Here is a 22597-nt window from a genome sequence, read left to right as displayed (position 1 = left end):
TGAAAGATTTCATTTTCAAGAAAATAGCCTTTTTTTTAACAATAAGGAAACCATTTGTTCTTTCTATAAGATACACTTTTCATTGTTTTTCCTTCTAATAGAGATAGAAGGCGGAGAGGAAGAGAGGTAAGGAAGGAAACTGACTGGTGAAAACCCAACTTTGTTTAAAAAGGTCATCACATTTAGAACACCTTTGTGATAGTATACATCTACTATGTGTAGTAGATGCTGTACTTACCATATTATCCACAGGCTCCATGTTAAAAATAAACCTGTATAAAACAGGCAATATTCAGCTTCCCCATTTGGGGAACAGTGAGAATGACCAAATCAATAGGCTGAACCGTCAATCTTGGGGTGTCCCCCTATGACACTTATTCCGGCAAAAGAGAATATAATTAGGTCTAAGAGTCACTCCCAGAGAACCTCTTTTGTTGCTCAGATGTGGCCTCTAAGCTCACTCGGCAGGTGAAGTCACTGCCTTCCCCCCTATGTGGGACATGACTCCCAGGAGTGTAAACCTCCCTGGCAACATTGGACTGAACTCCCAGGATGAGCCGGGACCCAGGATCGTGGGATTGGGAAAGCCTTTTTGACTCAAAAGGGAGGGGAGAGAAATAAGACATAATAAAGTTTCAGTGGCTGAGCGATTTCGGACAGAGTTGAGAGGTTATCCTGGAGGTTATTCTTATGCATTTTATAAATATCCTTTTTTAGTTTACGGTGTAGTGGAGTGACTGGAAGGAAGTACCTGAAACTGCTGAGCTGTGTTCCAGTAGCCTTAAATCTTGAAGATGACTGTATAATGATAAGATTTTACAGTGTGACTGTGTGGTTGTGAAAACCTTGTGTTTGATGTTCCTTTTGTCAAGGGTGTGGACAGAGGAGTATAGAAAGGATAAAGGATGGATGAATAATGCAGGGGGCATAAAGGTAGAGGGTTGGGTGGATTGAAATACTGGTGATCGGTGAGAGGGAGGAGCGGGGGGTATGGGATGTATGAGTGTTTTCTTTTTTCTTTTTTATTTCTTTTTCTGAAGTGATGCAAATGTTCTAAAAATGATCATGGTGATGAATACACAACTTTGTGATGATATTGTGAGCCACTGATGATACACCATGTATGGACTGTGTGCGTGTGAAGATTTCTCAATAAAAGTATAATAAAATAATTTAAAAAATAAATAAACCTGTAAGCTAGATAGTATAGCCCTTTATGGGTGTGAGACCATCATTTCCTCTCTCAAGGGGAGTTAGCTAGGAAGCGCATATATCTCCACTTTCATTTCTGTGAATGAATGACAGTGTAAACATCTCGCCTCCTATTTTTTAAAATGACTTTAATTAAAATATTTCCATAAAATAAAGTCCAGAATAGGATGTGGATTTTATCAGAATAATCTAGGGATTATTCATCAGTTCATTCTTGTTATTGTTTCTTTCTCTCTAGCTGCCTGTCTCCGGGAACTTGATTGACCTATATAGCAACCAAGGCCTCCCACCCCCAGGCCTGACCATCAGCAACTCCTGTCCAGCCAACCTTCCCAACATAAAAAGGGAACTCACAGGTAAATAGCCAGCACATATGACTCTTACTATGGATTTCTGTTTACATCTTGATTAAGCAAAATTCTCAGAATAGTAACCCCCAGACTATATGCAACTCATCAACATACTTTAGTTTATGCGGCAGTGTAAAAATTGAACATATTTAAAAATGGAGGAATTATACCTGAAATTCCTGGTTTCCTGTATGTCTTGAAATACCAGGAATTGAGCTGCCATTATTTTCTTGCAACCATCGTGATATTTATGGCCTCTTTCCCTTTTCTGGTGGGAAGACAGGCAACACTCTTCATTGGTAAAATTTTTTCACCTAGCTTGGTATGTTTCTTGCCAAGTTCCTGGTGTTTGAGATCCTTGGTCTGAATTTTTCTTGGATAAACATTACAGCCCATAGTTGGGATAGAGTAAGAATATACTCCTTACATCTTCAGAATCCTTATGTTATTTTTGCTGTATCGTGCACAGATTTATTACACTCAGGGAAAAAATAAATTATAAAATGCAGCAATGGTTGTTGTTTGTTCTGGAGGCAAGTGTGAAATGACCTATTTTGCAACTTTGTTTAAAGCTTTAGGGAAAATATTTGGCCGTCAAAACATGACGGACGCTATATTAGAACTGGCATTGTACCATGTTGAATTTTATGGCTCCCGCCTCTCCTTTCTTTTTGGTTATTGCATCCTACATGGTTGGGTGAACAGACAGAATGTGGAATATGGATTTGGTGCAAAAGATTTCTTATCTTGTTCAAGGATGTCTTAAAAAATTACTTCAGAAAAGTTTGGCAAGAGAAAGACATTTTAAAAAAATCATTGGGTTAAAAAAGATTATTGGTTAATTAATACATAAGTAAAAACTCTATCAAAAGTGAAACAAATAATAATTACCCTACCAGGGAATGAAAGTACCATGAAGTCTAAGAAAATGTTTCCAAATGAAATCTCTATTAAAAATGATAAAATAGGGCAGGCCATAGTGGTTTAGCAGGCACTAAACCACTCCATGCTGGAGACCCCAGTTCAATTCCCGGTGCCTGCCCATGATAAAAAAAAAAAAGGTAAAATACTGTCTAAGTGACCTGAATAAAAAGTAGAATGCTGAATTATGTATGCGATTGTTTCCTCAGAAACAAAATGAAAAGCAAAACAAAAACCTAGGATATTATTGAAGTGGAGGCAATGTGAATAAAAGCTGCCTGTCACACTTCTGTACAGGAAACAACATAAAAAATAATCTCAATTTGGTTTGACCTTCCCATTTGAAATAATTCAACATCTGAATTTTATATATATATATATATATATATATATATATATATATACACACACATACACACACAAATATGTATATTTATATGTATAACTTATAGCCACTAAAATATATACATGCATTATATGTGCACGTGCGTGCACACACACACACACACACACATACATATATATAACACACTAAAAGATTTATACTAGAAAGATTTTTGTTTTGAGATAAAATTCTAAATTATGACAGTGTAGTGATTGGCTGTCACTTCTGAAAAGAAGGTATCAGGGGTTCCTAAATCCCAAGATTAGTCAAATAGCAAGTTTTTTTTGTTTTATTTTGATTTTTTTTGCTTTCTGTAAGGCAAAACCATGTAATTTCTGGTGGTGATGGTAGCACAGCATTGTGAGCATAATTAACAGCACTGAATTATATATTTGAATATGGTCAGAGAGGGAAATTCTAGTGTGTATGTATTACTAAAATAAAATTATCTTTTAAAAAAACATAGGGCTGTACAATACTAATACTGAGCCCTAATGTAAACCATGAACTATAGTTAATAGTACAATTGTAAAAATACTCTTTCATTAACTGTATCAAATGTGCCACACTTATGCAAGGTGCCAATGGAAAGTATTAACTTCCCAAGAGTGTATATGGGAACTCTGTTTTATTCATGATTTTCTGTAAACTACAACTTCTCTATACAAAAAGAAAGGAAAAAAATATATAAGCTCTGTTACAGAAATCTCACTAGCGTGGCTATGCAAATAGATCTTTCCAAATGGAGCTGCCACCAAATGCCTCTCTATCGTATTCCTATTTTTGTTTTTATAGACTAAAATGTAGTTGCTCCTAAGAGTCACTAAATAATTTCATTTTAGCAGGTTCTGACAGAATTTGGCTCCACATTCTGAAAAAAATAAGTTCCTTTCCATGCACCATTCAGAGATCCAATTTGGGGGCTTCTCTACTTTATCATTTCTATTGCCTGAAAAGAAAATTTGACCTAACAATAGAAAGTCAGCAGTAAAATTCTGTGGTTTTCTTGTTGTTTATTTTATTCTTGTTAGTACTGGAGTATGTGCACAATGCGCCATGGATCTTTGTTACTGGACTTTTTATCATTTTGTGGAAGCCAAGTTTCTATGTTTATTATATAGATTGCTTTTGAAAACAATGCAAGCTCTTAAAAAAATAATTGCAGAAATCCTGTTTTTATTTAGAGTTAAGTAAGATAAGTCTATATGTTTAGAAAGTGAGTTGTTTAGAAATTTACATTTGACGTGTGCCTTGAACAGTTCCAATTTCTAATTACTTCATTCACTTGCACAGCGTGTATTTTTCCCACAGAGTCTGAAGCAAGAGCTTTGGCTAAAGAGAGGCAAAAAAAGGACAATCACAACTTGAGTAAGTTGGTTTTATTAATGTTCATGACATTTGATACTGGAGTTGATGTTCACCCATGTAGCAAAAGATTTTTTCAGAAATGTTGAGAGGAAATTGATTTCTGTAGCTGTTAAATGCACATGACATGGTAGAAAATTGTTTTTCTCCAAAGGGTTTATTTTTCCCAAATTTCATCTCACCTCAAATAAATTTATTTATTCCCTTTTTTTCAATTCTAAAGAATATGTCTTTTCCTTGTTTATAGTAGGGGTGTATATATGTGTGTATGGGAGAGAGAGAGAGGGAGAGAGACTTGATCCCCAACTACCCAATTATAAGTGTTGCTCACACTGGAACTTATTAACAAAAGGAATTATGGGATCACCTTCTCCAGTGAGATTTGAAAGAAAAAAAATGAAATGAAACAGATCTGGGAGTGAGTGCATGGGTGAGTTAACCTCCCAAATTTCTGTCTTTACCTGCGATGCTTTATTATTAAAAGAAGTCCTGTGACATTTAATACTTAAAATATTAAACAGTTAAAAGTCCTGCTTAATTTACTCTTGATCAAGTTGTATAAGCTTTTTTGTATGAAAACTAAAATTTTTGTTTAATAAACAAGCAGGAGAGGTCGCACAGTAAAAAAAAAAACAAGTACTGGACTTGGAGGTAGAAAATTGTGGGTCGTGTGTGAATTTTTCATTTCATGGCCTCATGTATTTTTCCTAATTGATTTTTAGAATGTGTTATATGTAAATACTTTCTTCTTATAAAAATTAAACCATCATAGAAAAAGGCCCCAGTTCCCCTTTGAACCCCAGAGATAACCACTGTTGTTTTTCATTCAGCGTTGCCCTTCCCAGTCTTTTTCTATGTGTTTAAGAACATATCCACGTATATATGCATAAAGAAAATAATAGCAGTTTGTAAATGTTTTAACACAAACAGTATCACATTGTCCATGTAACAAATATGTATTGAGGGCCTATTTATTTGCTGCTTGCTTTTTTTTTACTCAGCAGTATATGCTGATGGCCTTTTGCTGGTAGAAAGCTAGATATCCTTACCTTTTAAAAATAGTTTCACAGTATTCCATAGCATGACTATATATTTAATTATTCCTCTATGGCTGAGTGGTTATATTTCTACTTTTTCTATTATAAACAGTGCCACAGTGAACATTTGTGTACATGCCTTTTTGTACAGGGGAGTCTGTTGCTTTAAGTTAGATACTGAGAAATGAAATTGCTGGATCCCAGAGTGAGTGAGGTTTTACTTTTAGTAGATACTACCCTTCACTGTGCCCATTTCAGGTATGAGACGCTTTTGTCACATTTTAACCAAAAGATTCAACTAGTAATCTCCAGGGTCTCCAGCTTTTGAGTAATTGTACTCTAAGGTATTGCTTCTTTTAAAATGCTTTAGAAATAAGTTAATTAAGTATTATCCCAAACTTCACTCAACTGAAATGTGGCAAACTAAGTTGGATCTTGTCAAAAACAATACACACCTTTAATTAAGCATCTAAACTCCCTAGTTTAGGGTTGTCGGTAAGTGCAAACATGAATGACACAAACTTGGAGGAGGACTATTAAACAATCTTAAAAACCTATCTAACCATTGCAAATGGTTAATACCTAAAGTTAGATTGCCCCTTGGCATAGCTCTTCCTTTTCTAGGGATTTATCTTTTAAGAAAGGAACACTGTATAGAGATATGCTTATGTGTATTTCTATGAATGTTTGTGTGCGTGAGGGAGAATCTAGATGTCTCTCAAAATAGTGACATTTCCCCCAGGCATATAGGTGTTGGATGTGTAAAAAGGTGGCTTTTACTTTTTCCTTTGTATATTTTTATATTTTTTGAAATTTTTACAACGTTATATTGCTTTTATAATTTAAAAAATTGGTGGGAGGAGGCACTGAATTAAAAGTAAGGTGTGGTACTTCTAAATGTATTGACAGTGAAAGATGTCAGCAGTATGCTATTAAGTGAAAAAAGAAAGATGCAGAATAGTTTTCAGGGTAATTCCATTTTAAATGTATCCTTCATTATGTAACAAATATGTATTGAGGATCTACTATGTACTGGGCACATATGTGTGCTTGGAATAAAGCAGATGATAAAACACTATGAATAAATTGAATGAATGAACGAAATGTGTGGTTGTCAGATGGTAGAAAGTGCCCTGAGGGGAGAAAGAGCTGCCACAGGGTTAGTGTCAGGATGTATAAGGTTGAGGGGAGGTCAGGGAAGTCTCCCAGGTAAATTTGAGCAGCTCCCTGAAGGAGGTGTTGGAGAGAGCCATTCAGAGCCATTCGCGTCTAGAGCTGTTCCAGGCAGGGGAATAGCAGTATGATGTCCTAAGGTGAGGAATGTGTCTGGCTTGGTGGAGGAATAGTAAGGAGGCCAGTGGGAGTGGAATGCAGGTGAGGCACAAAAGGAGATTCAGTAAGAGTAGGAAAAGAACAGCAGTCAGAGGGACCCTGCTAAAACCTAAGTCAGATCATGTCAAACCTTAGTTCACAATCCTCCAACAGCTTCTCATCTCACCTACAGGAAGTTCGTGAGGTGTCCTACAAGGATCCAGTGGGCCCCATTTCTCCAACCTTTTTTTTTTTTTATTAATTAAAAAAAATTAACAAAACATTTAGAAATCATTCCATTCTACATGTACAATCAGTAATTCTTAATATCATCACATAGTTCTCCAACCTTTATCCCTCACTTTTATTGTGCGATACCTCCTGCTTGTTTTATTAAACAAAAATAGTCACAGAGGACATATATGAAACTTAACGGGTTATATCTAGGTTTGCAGGGAATTTTAATTTCACTTTATGTCTTTCAGTATGTTTGAATTTTTATGGTTATTATATGATTGGAAAGAAGTAAGAAAATGTCATGATTCAGAGTTTTGAAGGAGGTTAGTTAGAGGATCAGGGATCCAAAAATTCCTTCTTCAGCACCAATGACCATACACAGGGTTTCTATTTTATAAAAGTCTAATGGTAAGAATTAGTATTATATAAAATCATTTTAGTCATGGAAATAAGCACTCAGCCAAGGCAAACACAATTTATACTGGGAAAGCAACGAGTAATATGTATCTAAGTGTACAAAATAGTAGTGGGTCAAATATAAATATATATTAGATTATAAATATTTTTAAATGAAGTGTTAATGACTTAATCCAAATTATTGGACCTTAAATTATTTGAAATTTGTTTACTATAGTAGATAAATTAGAAACATTTATTATTGCCTACACCTTATTATTTAGCCTTCCCCTAAGAGGATGATAATGTTGAACATAGAACTGAATTAATGAACTAGGAATACTGTTAGTAAAGATGCATGGTATAGTTAAGGATACTAGACTTAAGTTCCAGGACTATCCAATATGGTAGCCACTAGCTACATGTACCTGTTGAGCACTTGAAATGGTATTAGTCCAAATTATAATTTGCTGTACATGTAAAATACACTCTGGATTTTGAAAACTTAGCACAAAGAAAAGAATGTAAAATATCTAATTTGGCATTGTTTATATTGACTACATGTTGAACTGATAATATTTGGGGACAGAGTGGGCTAAATAAAATAGTAAACTTAATTTTGACCCTTTTTAGTTTCTTTATGTTGCCACTGGAAAATTAAAAATTGCATATGTAACTTGCATTGTATTTCTGTTGGACAGTGCTGCTCTAGAGTAGGGGCTTTGTAGGGCCTGTGAGCTGAGAAAGTTTTTTATGGTTGGAAAAAATTGAAAGAAGACTATTTGGGGATATGTGAGAATTATATAAAATTCAAATTTCAGCATCCATAAATAAATTCAAATGTTTCTCACCAGACTTGCATTACAAACAATTGTACTCAGTTCTTTTAATTATATTTTGAATTTTGTCAGTAAAAGTTTGTGGAGATGTGTTTGCTTGTTTTTTTATGTAAATACCTACATCATAGCCTCAATTTTGCTACTTGGGCAGCAAAGCCTAAAATGCTCCTTCTCTGGCCCTTTGCAGAAAAATTTGCAAGTCTGGGGGATGAGGGTTTGAATTCTGTTTACCACTTATTTTGTCAGGTACTCTAACCAAGATCCTAGTATCTCCTAGGTTGTTCAGCATTTGTAACTGAAGATAGTAACTCAGATTTCAGGGTTGTTATAGGATCAAATGAGAAATCATATATCTGAGGATTTTGTAAACAATAAAGTTCTGTATAAAGGTAACCCATTTTTTTAAAGTGCTTTAACCTCAGCACCAAAAACATGGTAAAAGCTGGGCAGGTAGGGGGCAGGGAATAGGTTCAGGTTTATGACCTAGTGAATTAATATGCACATGCCTTTAATGAGATATGATAAATATATATGTGGCACCATTACTAATAGCTATTCCTTATGTTCTTTTTTTTTTTTTGAAGTTGAACGAAGAAGAAGATTTAACATAAATGACCGCATTAAAGAACTAGGTACTTTGATTCCCAAGTCAAATGATCCGTGAGTACAATTGCATGTTAATCTGCATCATACAGTTTTCATATCTTAGTGCTTTTTATATATATATTGCAAAAATGCTCAGTTATAAAGCTAAAGAGTTTTCCCCCTCCCACTTTGGTTCCTAAATACTTTTTACATCTTTTGGCTAGTTTCATCAAACTAAAATTTCAAGGGAAATACACTGAGTTGTACAAAAAGATTCTTGATATGAGATGTTCAGCTTTGGTGTGAGGAGGTAGCTTTCTGAATTCTGAGAATCCTTGGCAAATAAGCACCTAGCTACTAAAAACAATGCATTTGAACAGTTTATGCAGTACAGAGATTTCATTAGCTATTAAAGCATAATTTGTTGACTATTTACTTTTCACCTTGTACAATATCTATAGGCACTAATAAGCAGATATTGGAGACTTCAAGTTTAACAATATTCAACAGACTAAATGTTGTTTTAATGAAAAGTTATATCCTCTTTGTATTTTTTACCAAATAGGAAAAAAAGTAATTTTTAATCCTCTTGTAAATGCAAGTTAGCTAATTTGGATTTTAGCTTTGGGTCCACAGCTCCCCCATACCCCCTTTTCAGAGATAATGGTTATAAAAATAAATTTCTCAAGTTTTCCCAGCCATCTGCAAAGTCAGCAGATAGGACAACAAATACACAATCTTTACTCATTAGAAATCGGCCCATTGAAGTAAGGGGTTAGAGGATGTGTACATTTTAATGGCCCTCATAGACATTCTATAAAACTAGCCTTTAAATGTGACCTTTTAGCTACCTAATAAAATGTAAAGAGGAAATCAAGCATTAGCCATACAAGGCTTATTAAATAACTTACTCTTCACATAATTGTCAGATAATTTCTGGCAAAATAAAATAAAACCGTTTCCCATTGTAAGAAGGTTTTGATCAGTGTTCAGGCACATTTCCATCATCGACATTTTGCTTTCCCAGGTTTCAAGGAAAGCCATTTTGAAACTCAAAACATTCAAATTCTCAGTTCTGCAGCACAAATTTATCCTACTAAGGGGCTATGACCTTCATTTCCTATAGTCAGTCTTGCATGATAGTTGAAATTGAATTCCCGTTTTCCTGTTCTTTATCAGCATTCACTTTTTAGCATATCTTTTAAACTATAGCATGTGAATCTCTTTAGCAACATATTATAAAATTATGGGGCTGCAGTGAAAGCCTGTATTTGCATATCTTCTTTCTCCATTGTATTAGAATACTTATGTGTTTATAATCTGAACGATAATGATCTTTAATTGTCAGCTTTGTTTTAAGATAAAGGGGACTATAATCTGTATGGTGGTTTTTGGAATGTGCCTTGGGAGCTATAGAGACACAGTCTAGCTGATTCAGGTGTCAGTCCCATACCCTCTCTCCCCCTGAGCAGGTTTCCCTTTGTTGATTTTATATATTGGAGACCTATGTACACTTCTGTTTTTAAAAGGGTCCCTTTTCATTTAAAAAGGAAAAAGGTCGAAAACTCTTTCTTTAAGCCCAGAAATATAATTAATTGATTGAATCGCATAAGGAAGCAAAACCCAAGATAAAATTGGTTGAAATAGTCACTTCTTAAAAACTGAGTACCTGCTTGCATGTTCCAATGCCGGTTTCTTACCTTATGACCTAATTGAGGCATCATCTATCACAAGTTTGATTCTCTCTGGCTATTAACCTTAGCCTGAACATTAAGTCTGCTCTGTGCTCACCCCGAGTGGCTCAGGACACCTCCCAGGGTTGCCATCTTTGGTGCCCAGACCCCAGGGATCAACCCCACGGAATTCTCTGGGGCCTATGGTTCTGCCTCTCATGGGAGGGCTTCTGTTTTGTTCATCTTCTAACCCAAATGAGGATCAGGTTCTTGGTGGTTTGTTTTGATGGCACTCCATTTGCATGTCCCACCTGATGTTTCGATCTGCTTTTAGCAGCTATTGACGGTGGGGTAGTTGGTTTTCCTTACATTAAATTGGTTTTATCATCATCATCACGAACTCTGTCAGTGAAAAATTCATAAAGCACTATAAATAGACCATATACTATTACTCATCTAACTATAATTCATTTTTAACAATTTTTTTTGCTGGAGTCCTCTTAAGTTTTTTAAAGCGCTCTCACCTATGTTTAAATGGCATTGTTTATTTTCCCATAGATGAGTACATAAGCACCATGGTGATTAAGAACTGAGAGGCACCAAGCCCAGACTGCTGGATTTGAATTTCATACCAGTCCCTTACTAGGTGTCTGACCTTGGGAAAGATATTTGAGTTCTTGTACTTTGTTTTTCTCATCTGTTTTAGAGAAAAAAAAAGAATCACGATGTTCCTACTGAGTATAGTTGTTTTGATGAGTCAGTCACATAAGGAGGAGAACAGTATGGCAGTTTAGGGCGTGGACTCTGGAGCCAGATTCCCTGGGCTCCCTGGTTCTGCCTCTTCCTAGTTGTGCGAACTGGGATAAATTATTTAACCTCTGTGCCTAAGTTTTCTCATCTCTAAAATGGGGATACTATTAGTAACTACCCATTGAAATTCTTATGATTAAATGAGCTGTAAATCACTTATAAAAGCACCTGGTATGTAGTAAATGCGATTTAAAGATAGCTATTTTAATTGTTGTGTTGAGGCCTTAAGTCAGTGCCTGCTCCATTGTTTGAATTGTATTATGAACTTTTTGTAGCATGTTAGCATAAAGTGTCTCCTTTGATTTTAGTAACATATCTACAAGACCAGTTCATACAAGTGTAGGATCATCATTTTATAGATGAGGAAACAGAGACAGATTGAGAGCAGCCAGATAACCTGTCCATAATTATTCATGATAATCCAGGGCTTCCACAATCAGGTAGTGAGAGCTCATGGAATTTTTTTCACCATAGCTTATTCTAAGTAAATTTTATGGTCCTAGAAATATATAATTATTCAAGATAGTGTTAAAGTATATTGGCATTGAAATCAACAGACCTAAGTTTAAATCCTGACTCTACCTTATACTTGCCCTATAACCTAGGGCAAGTTGAAAAACTTCTGTTTCAGCACATGCACAGTGTCCCTGCCTATCTGAGTCCTTGTCTGGATTAAGGAAGATAATGTGTAAGAAATAGGTGCACATGTCTGGCACATGGCAAGCCTTCCATGAATGATAGCTGTTATTAACCTACAATTATTGTTACAGGTTTAGAGATCAAATGTTTGAATATTGACTTTTTATTGAGCCTCAAATCCTAAAACATCCATCTTCCTCCATTTTCATCACAGAGACATGCGTTGGAACAAGGGAACCATTTTAAAAGCATCTGTAGACTATATCCGAAAGCTTCAGCGAGAGCAACAACGTGCAAAGGAACTTGAAAACCGACAGAAGAAGCTGGAGCATGCCAACCGGCATCTGTTGCTCAGGATACAGGTCAGTGGCATGCACCGGGTGAAGTTTACTGCATATTACTTCATTCAGGATCAGAGAAGGATGGATAGCATGATGGACAAAGAAGCTGATTTCCATGATCCCAATACTTGTTAAATACACAGAGGCCTTAGTATTTGGAGAAAGAGGAGGCAGTCCATGGTCAAAGCCATATTTATAGGGAATCTAGGAACACCCATTAGATCTTTTTAAAAAAAAAAACAGTTTTTTATTGTGAAACATAACATATATACAAAAAAAGCAATAATTTTCAAAGTACATTTTAACAAGTAGTTACAAAACAGATTTCTGAGTTTAGTATGGGTTACCATTCCACATTTTTAGGTTTTTCCTTGTAGCTGCTCCAAAACACTAGAAGTTGAAAGAAATGAGTATAATGATGGAGCAGTCATACTCCTTTGTTAAATTCTAGTCTCTCTGTTATAACTCCTCTTTCTCCTTTGATCCTACTCCCCATCTATACGATCTTATAAAAAAGGATATAATCCTTAGAAATAGTTATAGGTACTGGAATTATACCATATGTATCTTCAAGTTAAACTATACACTTGTAAGAGGAAGGGAGGGCAAAAACTAGTTTTAATAATGTGTACGGTTTGCCCATCAATTACATTTAGTGAGTGTCCATGCCAGCATAAACGTGTCATGGGAGAAAAGAGATCCCTGCGTCTCCCCCACAGTGTAAGCATGGCATAATGATCCCTCTTTGGTGTCAGTTCCTGGTTCTTGGATGTCTCTATGCCAAGTTTAAAGATGCAACTTCCTCTGAAACTTTCCTGAAGAAGATAAAGAAAAAGTGACTTGACTCCTGCTGTTAACTGAAGGGGGTTTCGAGGACAATTTTAACTTACTTGCTGACTTTAGAACCCAACCTACAAATAAGAGTCAGTGACACCATTTCTTCTTGTTGGGTAGATGAGCCCACCTTTTGCTAGATTTTGCTATAGAAGAAAGGATTTCTTACAGGTTTCCCATGTAGCTATTTATGAAGCTATTTTATAAAACAGAAATTTAAGATGTGACATCTTAGAGATCAGTTTGTTTCATGTCTTGGTATTAATCCACGGACTGGAATTTATTTAACAGTGACTCATTTATAATATGATTTCCAATCTTTACAATGCTTCCAATACTATTCCCATTTCTAGACATCACATCTCATTTCACTGCAGTGCTTCTCAGCTGTAGGGCAAGGAGGTAGAAGGCAGGTGCATTTGAGAATCTAGGGATTCTATGAGATGATATGCAATTTGAAAATCCTCCTCTACCCATCTCTTCCTTTTTTTTTCTTTCAGCTTTTATTGTTCATTTGTTTCATATTCCATTTCTTCAATAAGTAGCCATGGATATTTATTCATTTGAACTTAGTATATCCCTTTATAAAAACAACTTGTACTAATGGATTATTTTCTTATATGTATGTTAATATGTCAAAGTTATTTTGAAAAAGAAATGAGGTTTTGTTTGTTTTGTTTTGTTTTAAGGTTCCAAACGTGTATTTATGGGAAACATGAATATTGTGAAATGGAAATTCCACAGTGATGATGTCTTGGTTTTCTTTCAGTGACAGCATGAAGCAGCCATTAGAACTTTTGCATATCATAGAAAACATTATTAATTATGAAAGCTCTGCAGTGCAATCAGCCAGAGTTTTCTAGATGAGATTTCTTGCATTGTTTAGAAATATAAATAATGCTTTAATCAGCCAATAAAGATTTTTAATTAAACAACAAAGGATTAGAGGAGACGTTTGTCTCTTGTAATCCAACTTTTATTATTATTATTTGAAAAGACAAACTGCATGCTTGGGGGTGCTATTCATAGTGTATTGATGTACATTTACAAAACTATAGGTTTTCAGCATAGACCTAAGGGCTTCCTCTCATTTTCACTTTAACTGATGCATGCAAAAACTTTCATAGAAGAAAGAGCATGAAACCTTAATATCAGTGGAACTGCCTTTTATTAAATAGCCCAGGGCTTTAAAATGATGGCTTTAGAGAGATTTGTGTTTCTGGAGATTGTGTGAAGGAACATGTAGATTCGTGTGTGATTTCTCAGGCTTCCATCTCTTACTTGTGTTTCACACAGAGAAGGATCTTTCAGATCAAACAAGCTTTAATATAGACTGAACATGACTTTTCAGGAACTATTTCTAGGCTTGTGGGAAAGGATAAGAAGTGCTGCCAGGTAGGAGAGTACTTTTTTCCTCTGCGATGTGGCAAGGTGATTTGCTTCAAATTTATATTCTAGTATTGTTATGATTATTTCCATAGTATTGCAAACATAGGCTGGCATGGCAACAGGACCTGACTCATTGGGGAGTGAATTGGGGTCTCTCAGGTTCATTTAGGAGTGTCTAGGGATACTCCGAAAGAGAAAAGGGGAATGGTTGCCTGGATGGTATTTTGAAATGAGGGACTGGGGGAATCACTGATCCTCCGGAAGGTATATTAAGAAGACAGTGAAAAGGTTATTCATCTTACAGATAAAAACTTTCTTGTGGAATAAAAAGAAAAACGTCCATTAGCCATGGTGAGATGGGTTGAATGTTGCTTCTCAAGCTTTAGTCACTTGCATAACCTTCACAGCTTTTGCCAGTACTGTACATTAGCTATATTAGAAGTTCTCAAACTTTCTTAGTTCACTTACTTCCTTAGTTTACTAAGCTGTTAGTGTCTTTGTAAATTTTTCACCATACCCTTAGGCCAAAAGAAATATCTACCATTGCCACTGAGTCCAAACAATGTATTAAATAATTACATCCAAACAACTTACTAGCCATTTGAAAACATATAACATGTAAATTGAAAGAAAAAATAGCTTTTGAATTCTATTTTTAAAGAGCTGCATTACTACTAATGGGACATGTGTGCCTGTTGCAGACTGGACAACTTCTCAAACCTTAGAATCAGATTGGACCTCACCATGCACCATTGCACATTGATTTTCAAGCAATACTTGCTATTTATCACATCAACTTCCAGAAACCCAGCTTTGCAAAGATATGATGTGATTGAAAGGAATGTAGCATACTTTAATGCTGAAACTGAACTATCTTGAGCTTAGTAGTTCTTACAGTAGTATCACTATGGTTCCTTGAAATTTTAATATGTCCCCAGTGCACTGTAGGTTCACTGAACCATTCCTGAATAGGTTAGTGTACAGTCTGGGGACCATGGAACTATTTTATTATTTAATTAATATTTTCCTTTAATCAGCTCATTTAAAATATTTTTATTTTTATACATTTTTCAACTTAACCTCATTGTTATATTTAATATCTGTGAAAGAAATAGCCCTCTATAAATTTTGAATACATAATATAATCCATATGCCACCCCCAAACATCTTTTCATATACTACCAGTGGTACCTGTATTTTAGGAAATACAGGCTAATTGATTTAAAAGAGAGAAAGAAAACTTTTATTTTGAAGATAGATATGTAGATGCAAATATAGATACTTCCTTTCAAGTGTCTGCTTTTTCCTTTTATTTTAGGAACTTGAAATGCAGGCTCGAGCTCATGGACTTTCCCTTATTCCATCCACGGGCCTCTGCTCTCCAGATTTGGTGAACCGTGTCATCAAGCAAGAACCTGTTCTAGAAAACTGCAGCCAAGACCTCCTCCCACATCATGCAGACATAACTTGCACAACAACTCTCGATCTCACAGATGGCACCATCACCTTCAACAGCAACCTCGGAACTGGGCCTGAAGGCAGCCAAGCCTACAGTGTCCCCACCAAAGTGGGCTCCAAACTGGAAGACATCTTGATGGATGACACTCTTTCTCCTGTTGGCGTAACTGATCCCCTTCTTTCTTCCGTGTCCCCGGGGGCTTCCAAGACCAGCAGCCGGAGGAGCAGCATGAGCATGGAGGAAACCGAGCATGCTTGTTAGCAACCCCCACCCCCACCCCATCCGCCTCCTCACAGACTGCTTCCTTTCTTGATTAGTAGATTTAATAATTTACGTGAAGGGGTTTTCTTGGTCATTTTCCTTTAATATGAAATTTTTTTCATGCTTTATCAATAGCCCAGGAAATATTTTATTTTTAGAATTTTGTGAAACAGACTTGTATATTCTATTTTACAACTCCAGATGCCTCCAAAGCATTGTACAGTGAGTGTACAGTATCTGTGAACTGAATTCACCGTGGACTTCAGCTTTCTGAGCAAAAGGATTTTGCATCAGGGAGAGTCTGTCCATTTTTATTCAGGGGAAACTTGGTTTGAGATTTTATGCCTATGACTTCCTTGGAAATTAAATGTAAAGTTTAATTGAAAAAATGTAGAGCAGCCAAAAAAAAAAAAAAAGAAAGGAAAGAGAAAGAGAAAAAGAAAAGAAATCTACACTAACCCTTTTCCATTTTGTAAATGTATTGATTCATTGGTACTGCCTTAAAGAAACAGTACCCTTCTAGCATCGTTTAGTCTTTATACTGCAAACTATTTAAAGAAATATTATATTCTGTAAAAGACAAAAAAAATGCAGCCATTTTCATGAGGATTGTCTGGTTCGAAAACGTAACTGATATCGTTACTTAGGTGCATCTGATTCTGAAGAGAGGCAGAACTAGGCTCTGAAATAGAAACTCTGGTTTTACTCTCTTTTTCTATGTGCTCTGTTAAAGTTTTCTTCATCAATGAGTGTGGTTCAGTTTTTCATTAAATATATTTTATTTTGAAATGGAAATCAATGTCCTCTCAAAGTAAAATATTGAGGAGCACTGAAAGTTTGTTTTACTTTTTTTTTACTTTTTATTTTTTATTTTCACTTTTGATATGAAAACCAAACTGGGCACATTTCTAATTGGCTTTGGTATTTTTATTTTTAAATTATGTTTTACTGCTTCTTTGATTTGTACAGATTCTTTGTTATCATTGTTCTTTTCGATATGTTTGTATTAATTTGTAAGAATATACATCTTAAAATTGCAAGTTTTCAATATTTTTTACAACCTTCTGGTGGTTTTCCGCATTCTTTGTACACACATGAAAGAAAGCTTTTATGCAAGGTCTTGTGTTCAAAGAGAGCTTTGCAAATATTTTGTATATTACAGCTTCACTCAGAACCATTTTTCGACACGTTTAAAGTGTAGTAGTAATAGGTTAAAACCAGGCTTTCTAGTGAAAATAACTTACATATTTATTTTTAGGGATATAAAAATAGCAATATTCTTGGAAACTGATAACAAGAGTGTTAATACGCCCATTATCGCCATTTAAATTGGGGTTTATTTCAGCAAATTTGCTGAAATTTTTTTTAAGAGAGAAATACTGTATTGGCAAATTACTGTTACTTGATAACAATGTTTTAACAAGCAGCAATGTTGTAAAGTTAGTGCATTATCTACTTGTGTAGTCCTATGCAATAACGGTAGTGTTACATGTATTCTATCAGGCCTAGATGTTTTCTAAAGATGACATATGGTGTTAGGAGCCAGGCTGTTGAATGGAATTTCTTAGTAGCAACCTACAATTGAATAGCAAAGTGGTATAAAGCATATCCATTCAGAATGAAGTGCCTTAAATATAGCAGTAGTCTTTTTTTGGACTAGCACTGACTGATCTGTAATGTTGGAGAAAGTTTCAAGATGGTGTCTGTAGTAAAGAGGAACATTTAGCATGGTGCCTACATAGACAATATAAGAGCTTCCAATTTTCCTTCAGATATTTTTAATATTAAATATATTTTAGTGACAGAGTGCCAACTTCTTTCATCAGGAAACTTTATTCAGGAAGGTTTTAAAAAGTGTGTTTAAATGTCAAATGCGAATTGCTGGTGGATGATGGAGGGTTCAGAGAGAAGGAGTGATTGTCAGATGTATGAATGGATGGCTTACAGGTAAATAATCAACTGCATGGTTCTCAGGCACATTAGGCAATGAGAATTCTTGAAAACACTGATGATGCTATCAGTTTTATAGCTTTATTACTTAAGGGGTTAGGGAAAATAATTTCCCATTCTTTCAACCCCCTTAATTGTATAGCTCTTTTACTAGAATAGTGATGCAAATCTGCATGAACAGCTAATTGTACCATAGTGTTCCTTGATGCAATCATAGCATTGTCTATTTTTCTCTTCATATTTATATGAGGGGAGAGGAGCTGGAGGCTGACGGTCAAAAATTGCAATGCTATGATGCTAGTTTTCCTTAGCCAATTTTGAGAGTTTTTAAAAATTGAGCAAAGTTTACTAACTCATGGCTTGGGCCATATGGCCAGGGTTAAGTAACTTGTAGAAAGCTTTATGTAGAGAAAGTGTGGCATCTTGTACCACTGCCCTGGCTTGCACAAATCCTGAGCTCACCCTCTCCTGTCTCCTTTATCCCTTGCTCTTCAAAGACAGTTTCTGGGAGTTGCAGGTGGACAAGCCCAGGAGAATGCTGCAACCTTGGGGGTGGTTTTATTTATTTCTTTTTTGCCAAATAGTGTGTGGAATTGTCTTAGGACCTAGTAAAGCCAAGAGGTGGTGGTTTGGGCTCTCCATTTGTAAGAAGAGAGTGATCCACACCACTCCCCCCATCTCCAGGACACAGAACTCTCGGGATTGGGCCTCTATATGGAGTGACCAAAATGCCAAAATTGTCCACCCACCTCTGGGTAATGCAATGGAAATACCAAACCTGACATTGCCAAAAACCATACAACCGACCTGGTCATACGTAGGGTAAAAGTTCTTTCTGGTTGTTTTTAAACAATAAAGCATAAGAATAAGTAAAATACATAGGAAATTGAAAGATATAAAGCACAAAGGAATGCACTTAATATTTTTGAAAAATGCACTGGGGAAAAATTGATGTTGATAACAGTATAAAAAAACCCTATTTCTTGAAAAAGTGACAAATGACTGTCTCTTGCAGACTCATGGTACTGTAATGTTAATAATAGTCACCTGCTGTTGGATGCAGCAATAATTTCTGTATGGTCCATAGCACTGTATATTATGGATCGATATTAATGTATCCAATGACATAATTGAACTGTTGCTCTTGATAGCCTCATTAAAGCATTTGGTTTTTCACATAGTGGTGGACAATCGTGTTTAGTTCATGCCAATTTTGAAAGTATTTGCCCTATCAAAGAAAATTTTATTTTTATATAATGAATGGCAAATTGCATGAAAAAATTGTAAATGCCATTAAGTACTTTTTTGTTTTAAATGTCACTCTAGGATGCTTTTTTTTTTTTTTTTACTTTTTGCCAAAATAGTTTTAAACATTTTTTATTACTTTGTGACTTGCAATCTGATAAATTATTATTAAGCAACTTTTTTTCCCTTCTGAATTTAGAGAGATTTTTAAACTCCCAATGACAAGAATTCATTTTAGGTATAGGCATTTTACTGAAAATGTTTCAGTGAGAGAGGGCGATACAAAAAGACAAATTGTCAGAAGAACCCTTGCATATTTACAGAAAAGACAGTGTGTTTTTAAAATACAAGTTTACAAGAATGAAAGCTTAATATACCCAGGTTGCCAGCTCCTGGCTGGTTTTGTTTGTTTGTTTGTTTCTTTAATACCGTACTTAAAAATCACTTGATAAATGTTGGATTTGAATTGGAAAGTGTCAGACAAAACATGTCTTTATTCCCTAGCTAGACCTTAAACTTCTGCCCTTTAAAAAATATGTTCCTGGTTTAACCTCTGGAGAAAATGAGTAAGAAACTTCCTGTAAGACTTCTGATCTGATTGTCAGCTTATTTCTTCAGTTTAATTTTTTTCTTATTATTTCTTCAGTTTACTTTTTTTTTCTTATACTATAACATACAATAATTGAAGATTTTCCCTTTCAGAATTATTTGAATTATATTTCCCATAAAAAAAAATGTGACTGTGTCATGTCTTAAAAACATGTAAAAGTGAGATTTCCTATGTGGATGAATGAATTTGCCGGAAAAAATAAAAAGCAGGTAAGTTGAAAGTTGGGGCTTTTCAACTTTTGGGAGGTCCTCAACAGTACCTTAAACCAAGTGTCCGCCCTGTCATTTGCCTGGAACATTCACTTCACAGACCAAAGGGCCCTTTCTCTCCCCCCACTGCCAGGCACACTTTGTGGATATGACCTGTAAAGCAGACATTCCCCTACAACTTTCATGACTTTATTTCATATCCACGTATTTTCTTAAATTTTTTATTAAGCCAATCTCCTTTTACCTTTCTTAAAAATTTTTTGGCATGGGTAGGCTCTGAGAATCAACCCCAGGTCCCCGGCATGGCAAGCAAGAACTCTGCCACTGAGCCACCATGGCCCGCCCCCATCTCCTTTTAAAGAAAAATAAATTATATCCATGAGATGAAAAGTCATGGGTTCTCAGCCAAACTTCCTGTATTAGAATCTTTTCTCTGCCCAGTTCCAGCTGTGTGATTTCAGACATGTGACTTAACCCCTCTGTGCCTCAATTTCCTATCTGTTCAAAGGAGGGTGATGGCAGCACCGCACAGTGCTGTGTTGTGAAGACCATTCCAATTAATATACTAGCATTTGTGCATGGCACGTAGTAAGTGCTCCGTAGGCAGTAGCAGTTCTTTGTGTTACCAAAATCAGCTTCTTCATTATTAAAATAGAAAATACTTCCTGGACCACCTCATCCTCCAAATGCTACACACACCACAATGGAGAAACACTGCCTTATAGATTGGTCTAATACTTGTTTAATTAGAAAGGCAACAGGACCCACGGGCTACTTTAAACAGGAACTTGCTGTCTCTAGGATCTAAGATTATAATATTTTAGAAATAATATACTCAATTTATCAAAATTTTAATAGCTTCAGCACAAATGATCTAAAATTTAAATCGTATTAGACCCATACACTTTTTATGTTTGCCTCTGCCATGAGAATAAGAATAATTACACCATATAATTCCCAGAAAATAGACCTTGTTGAGGCTGAAATCTCTATTACATTCTCTAAGGAATTAAACTTCTTAATCCTTTATGATATACACTGATGTTATTATATACCTAAACAGTGGTGTCTTGAGTACATCCTGTCCCCTTTCCTATCAAAATGTAAATGTTTTTAAGGTTTTTATTTTCAATTATATTTGATCATTTCTTTGGAACACCATCTGAAGAGTTAATCTTCATAATCCAGCCAACATAAGTGAACCTTTAGAACTGCCCTGTTTTTATTTTTTGTGTATGCCAAGATTTAATGTGATGCCAAGATTTAATGCATTGCCAAGTAGTATCAGGAAAGCTTATCTAAGAGGACTATTATAAAGTACAGTTCTCATTACATTTAGAGAAAGATGATGATGATCTTTTAATTCTTTGCAGACACATCTGAGACTCAGTAGCAATGGATTCATGTCTTTAAGCATGCCAACATGAATTCACAATATACATCTTGTACAGAGTACAAATGAAAGAGAAGCTTCCATTATCCCAGTTTTCCCAAGAGGTATGTAACCAAGAAAGATGTTGTGTACATTTGCCATATTAAAATTGTCTAGGCCTTGCATGTACATAAAACATGGTTAATCTCATTTGTGCTCAATATTTTTAGGTCTTTTGAGCCTATTACTGATACCACACACACTAGGAAATAATAAATGGTGAAGCCATTTTGCTTTTGAAATATTCGCCTTTTAAATTTCTGATTATGGAGCCAAGTAAAGTTATTTTGAAATTGGTGCATTGTCACTCAAATTCTTTATGTATTGTTCAGATAACAAAATCTATGTAGATAGAACCCACTAAACTAGTATTTCCCAAACTTTGGTTTATGGAACTAGTTCTAGATGTTTGGGGAAGTGGGGATTTGGTGGGGAGAGGAGCGTGCAAAGTTCTGTAGTTAAAAAAAAAAACTATTTTCACTCTGGTATGCCAATAAAATTTGGAAAATTTACAAAATGCTGGATGAAACATATTTGAACAGGTATCTCTACTGGAAGACTTCTCCCACTCTTTAATATGGAATGAACATTGGAATAATATGGAATTTTCAGGACTATGAATAGTATATGTTTCCCAGTCTTTTTTAACGACAGGATTGTGTGTGTGTGTGCATGCCATATGTGTACATGTGTAAAATACCTATTAATGGTTCCAAAGAACATAGTTTGAGAAATTCTGGAGATTTAATAAAAATTATTATATAGAGTTGCTAATTGTAGTTGCTTCTATTTTCCTAAGTAAATGTGCTTACATTTGCTTATTTTTAATATTCTGCAGGTAGAAACCACATGCAACAAAGTATTTTTTTTTATTGGTTAAGTCTGGTCTTTTTTTATTATTATTATTTATTATCAAACCAAAACAACATGCAAACATGAACATTCCTAAAATACAAACATTCCATGCATGGTGTACAATCAATGGCTCAAAATATCATCACATAGTTGTATATTCATCACCATGATCATTTTTTAGAACATTTGCCTCACTCCAGAAAAAAAGAAGAAAAAAAGTCAAACAAACCATATCCCTAACCTCTCCCTTTC

General features: G+C 35.3%; 1 protein-coding gene across 6 annotated transcripts in view; it reads left to right on the top strand.

The window, feature by feature from the left end:
- The window catches only part of MITF (melanocyte inducing transcription factor), a 264586-nt gene extending 242327 nt beyond the window's left edge, over positions 1-22259 (top strand). For 4 of the 6 annotated variants that reach the window (XM_077128729.1, XM_077128732.1, XM_077128733.1 and 1 more), the window contains exons 6-10: positions 1451-1568; positions 4162-4236; positions 8638-8713; positions 11975-12122; positions 15643-22259. In XM_077128729.1, coding sequence (XP_076984844.1) covers positions 1451-1568; positions 4162-4236; positions 8638-8713; positions 11975-12122; positions 15643-16044 — 819 coding nt within the window. In that variant the 3' untranslated portion in view covers positions 16045-22259. The remainder of the gene's footprint in view (positions 1-1450; positions 1569-4161; positions 4237-8637; positions 8714-11974; positions 12123-15642) is intronic. The other 2 variants (XM_077128730.1, XM_077128734.1) reach the window with 1 other exon arrangement.
- The last annotated feature ends 338 nt before the right edge of the window (positions 22260-22597 follow it).

Source organism: Tamandua tetradactyla, chromosome 15 (genome assembly GCF_023851605.1).
Source record: "Tamandua tetradactyla isolate mTamTet1 chromosome 15, mTamTet1.pri, whole genome shotgun sequence".
NCBI classification, from domain to species: Eukaryota; Metazoa; Chordata; class Mammalia; order Pilosa; family Myrmecophagidae; genus Tamandua; species Tamandua tetradactyla.
This window is presented reverse-complemented; position numbering and strand designations above follow the sequence as displayed.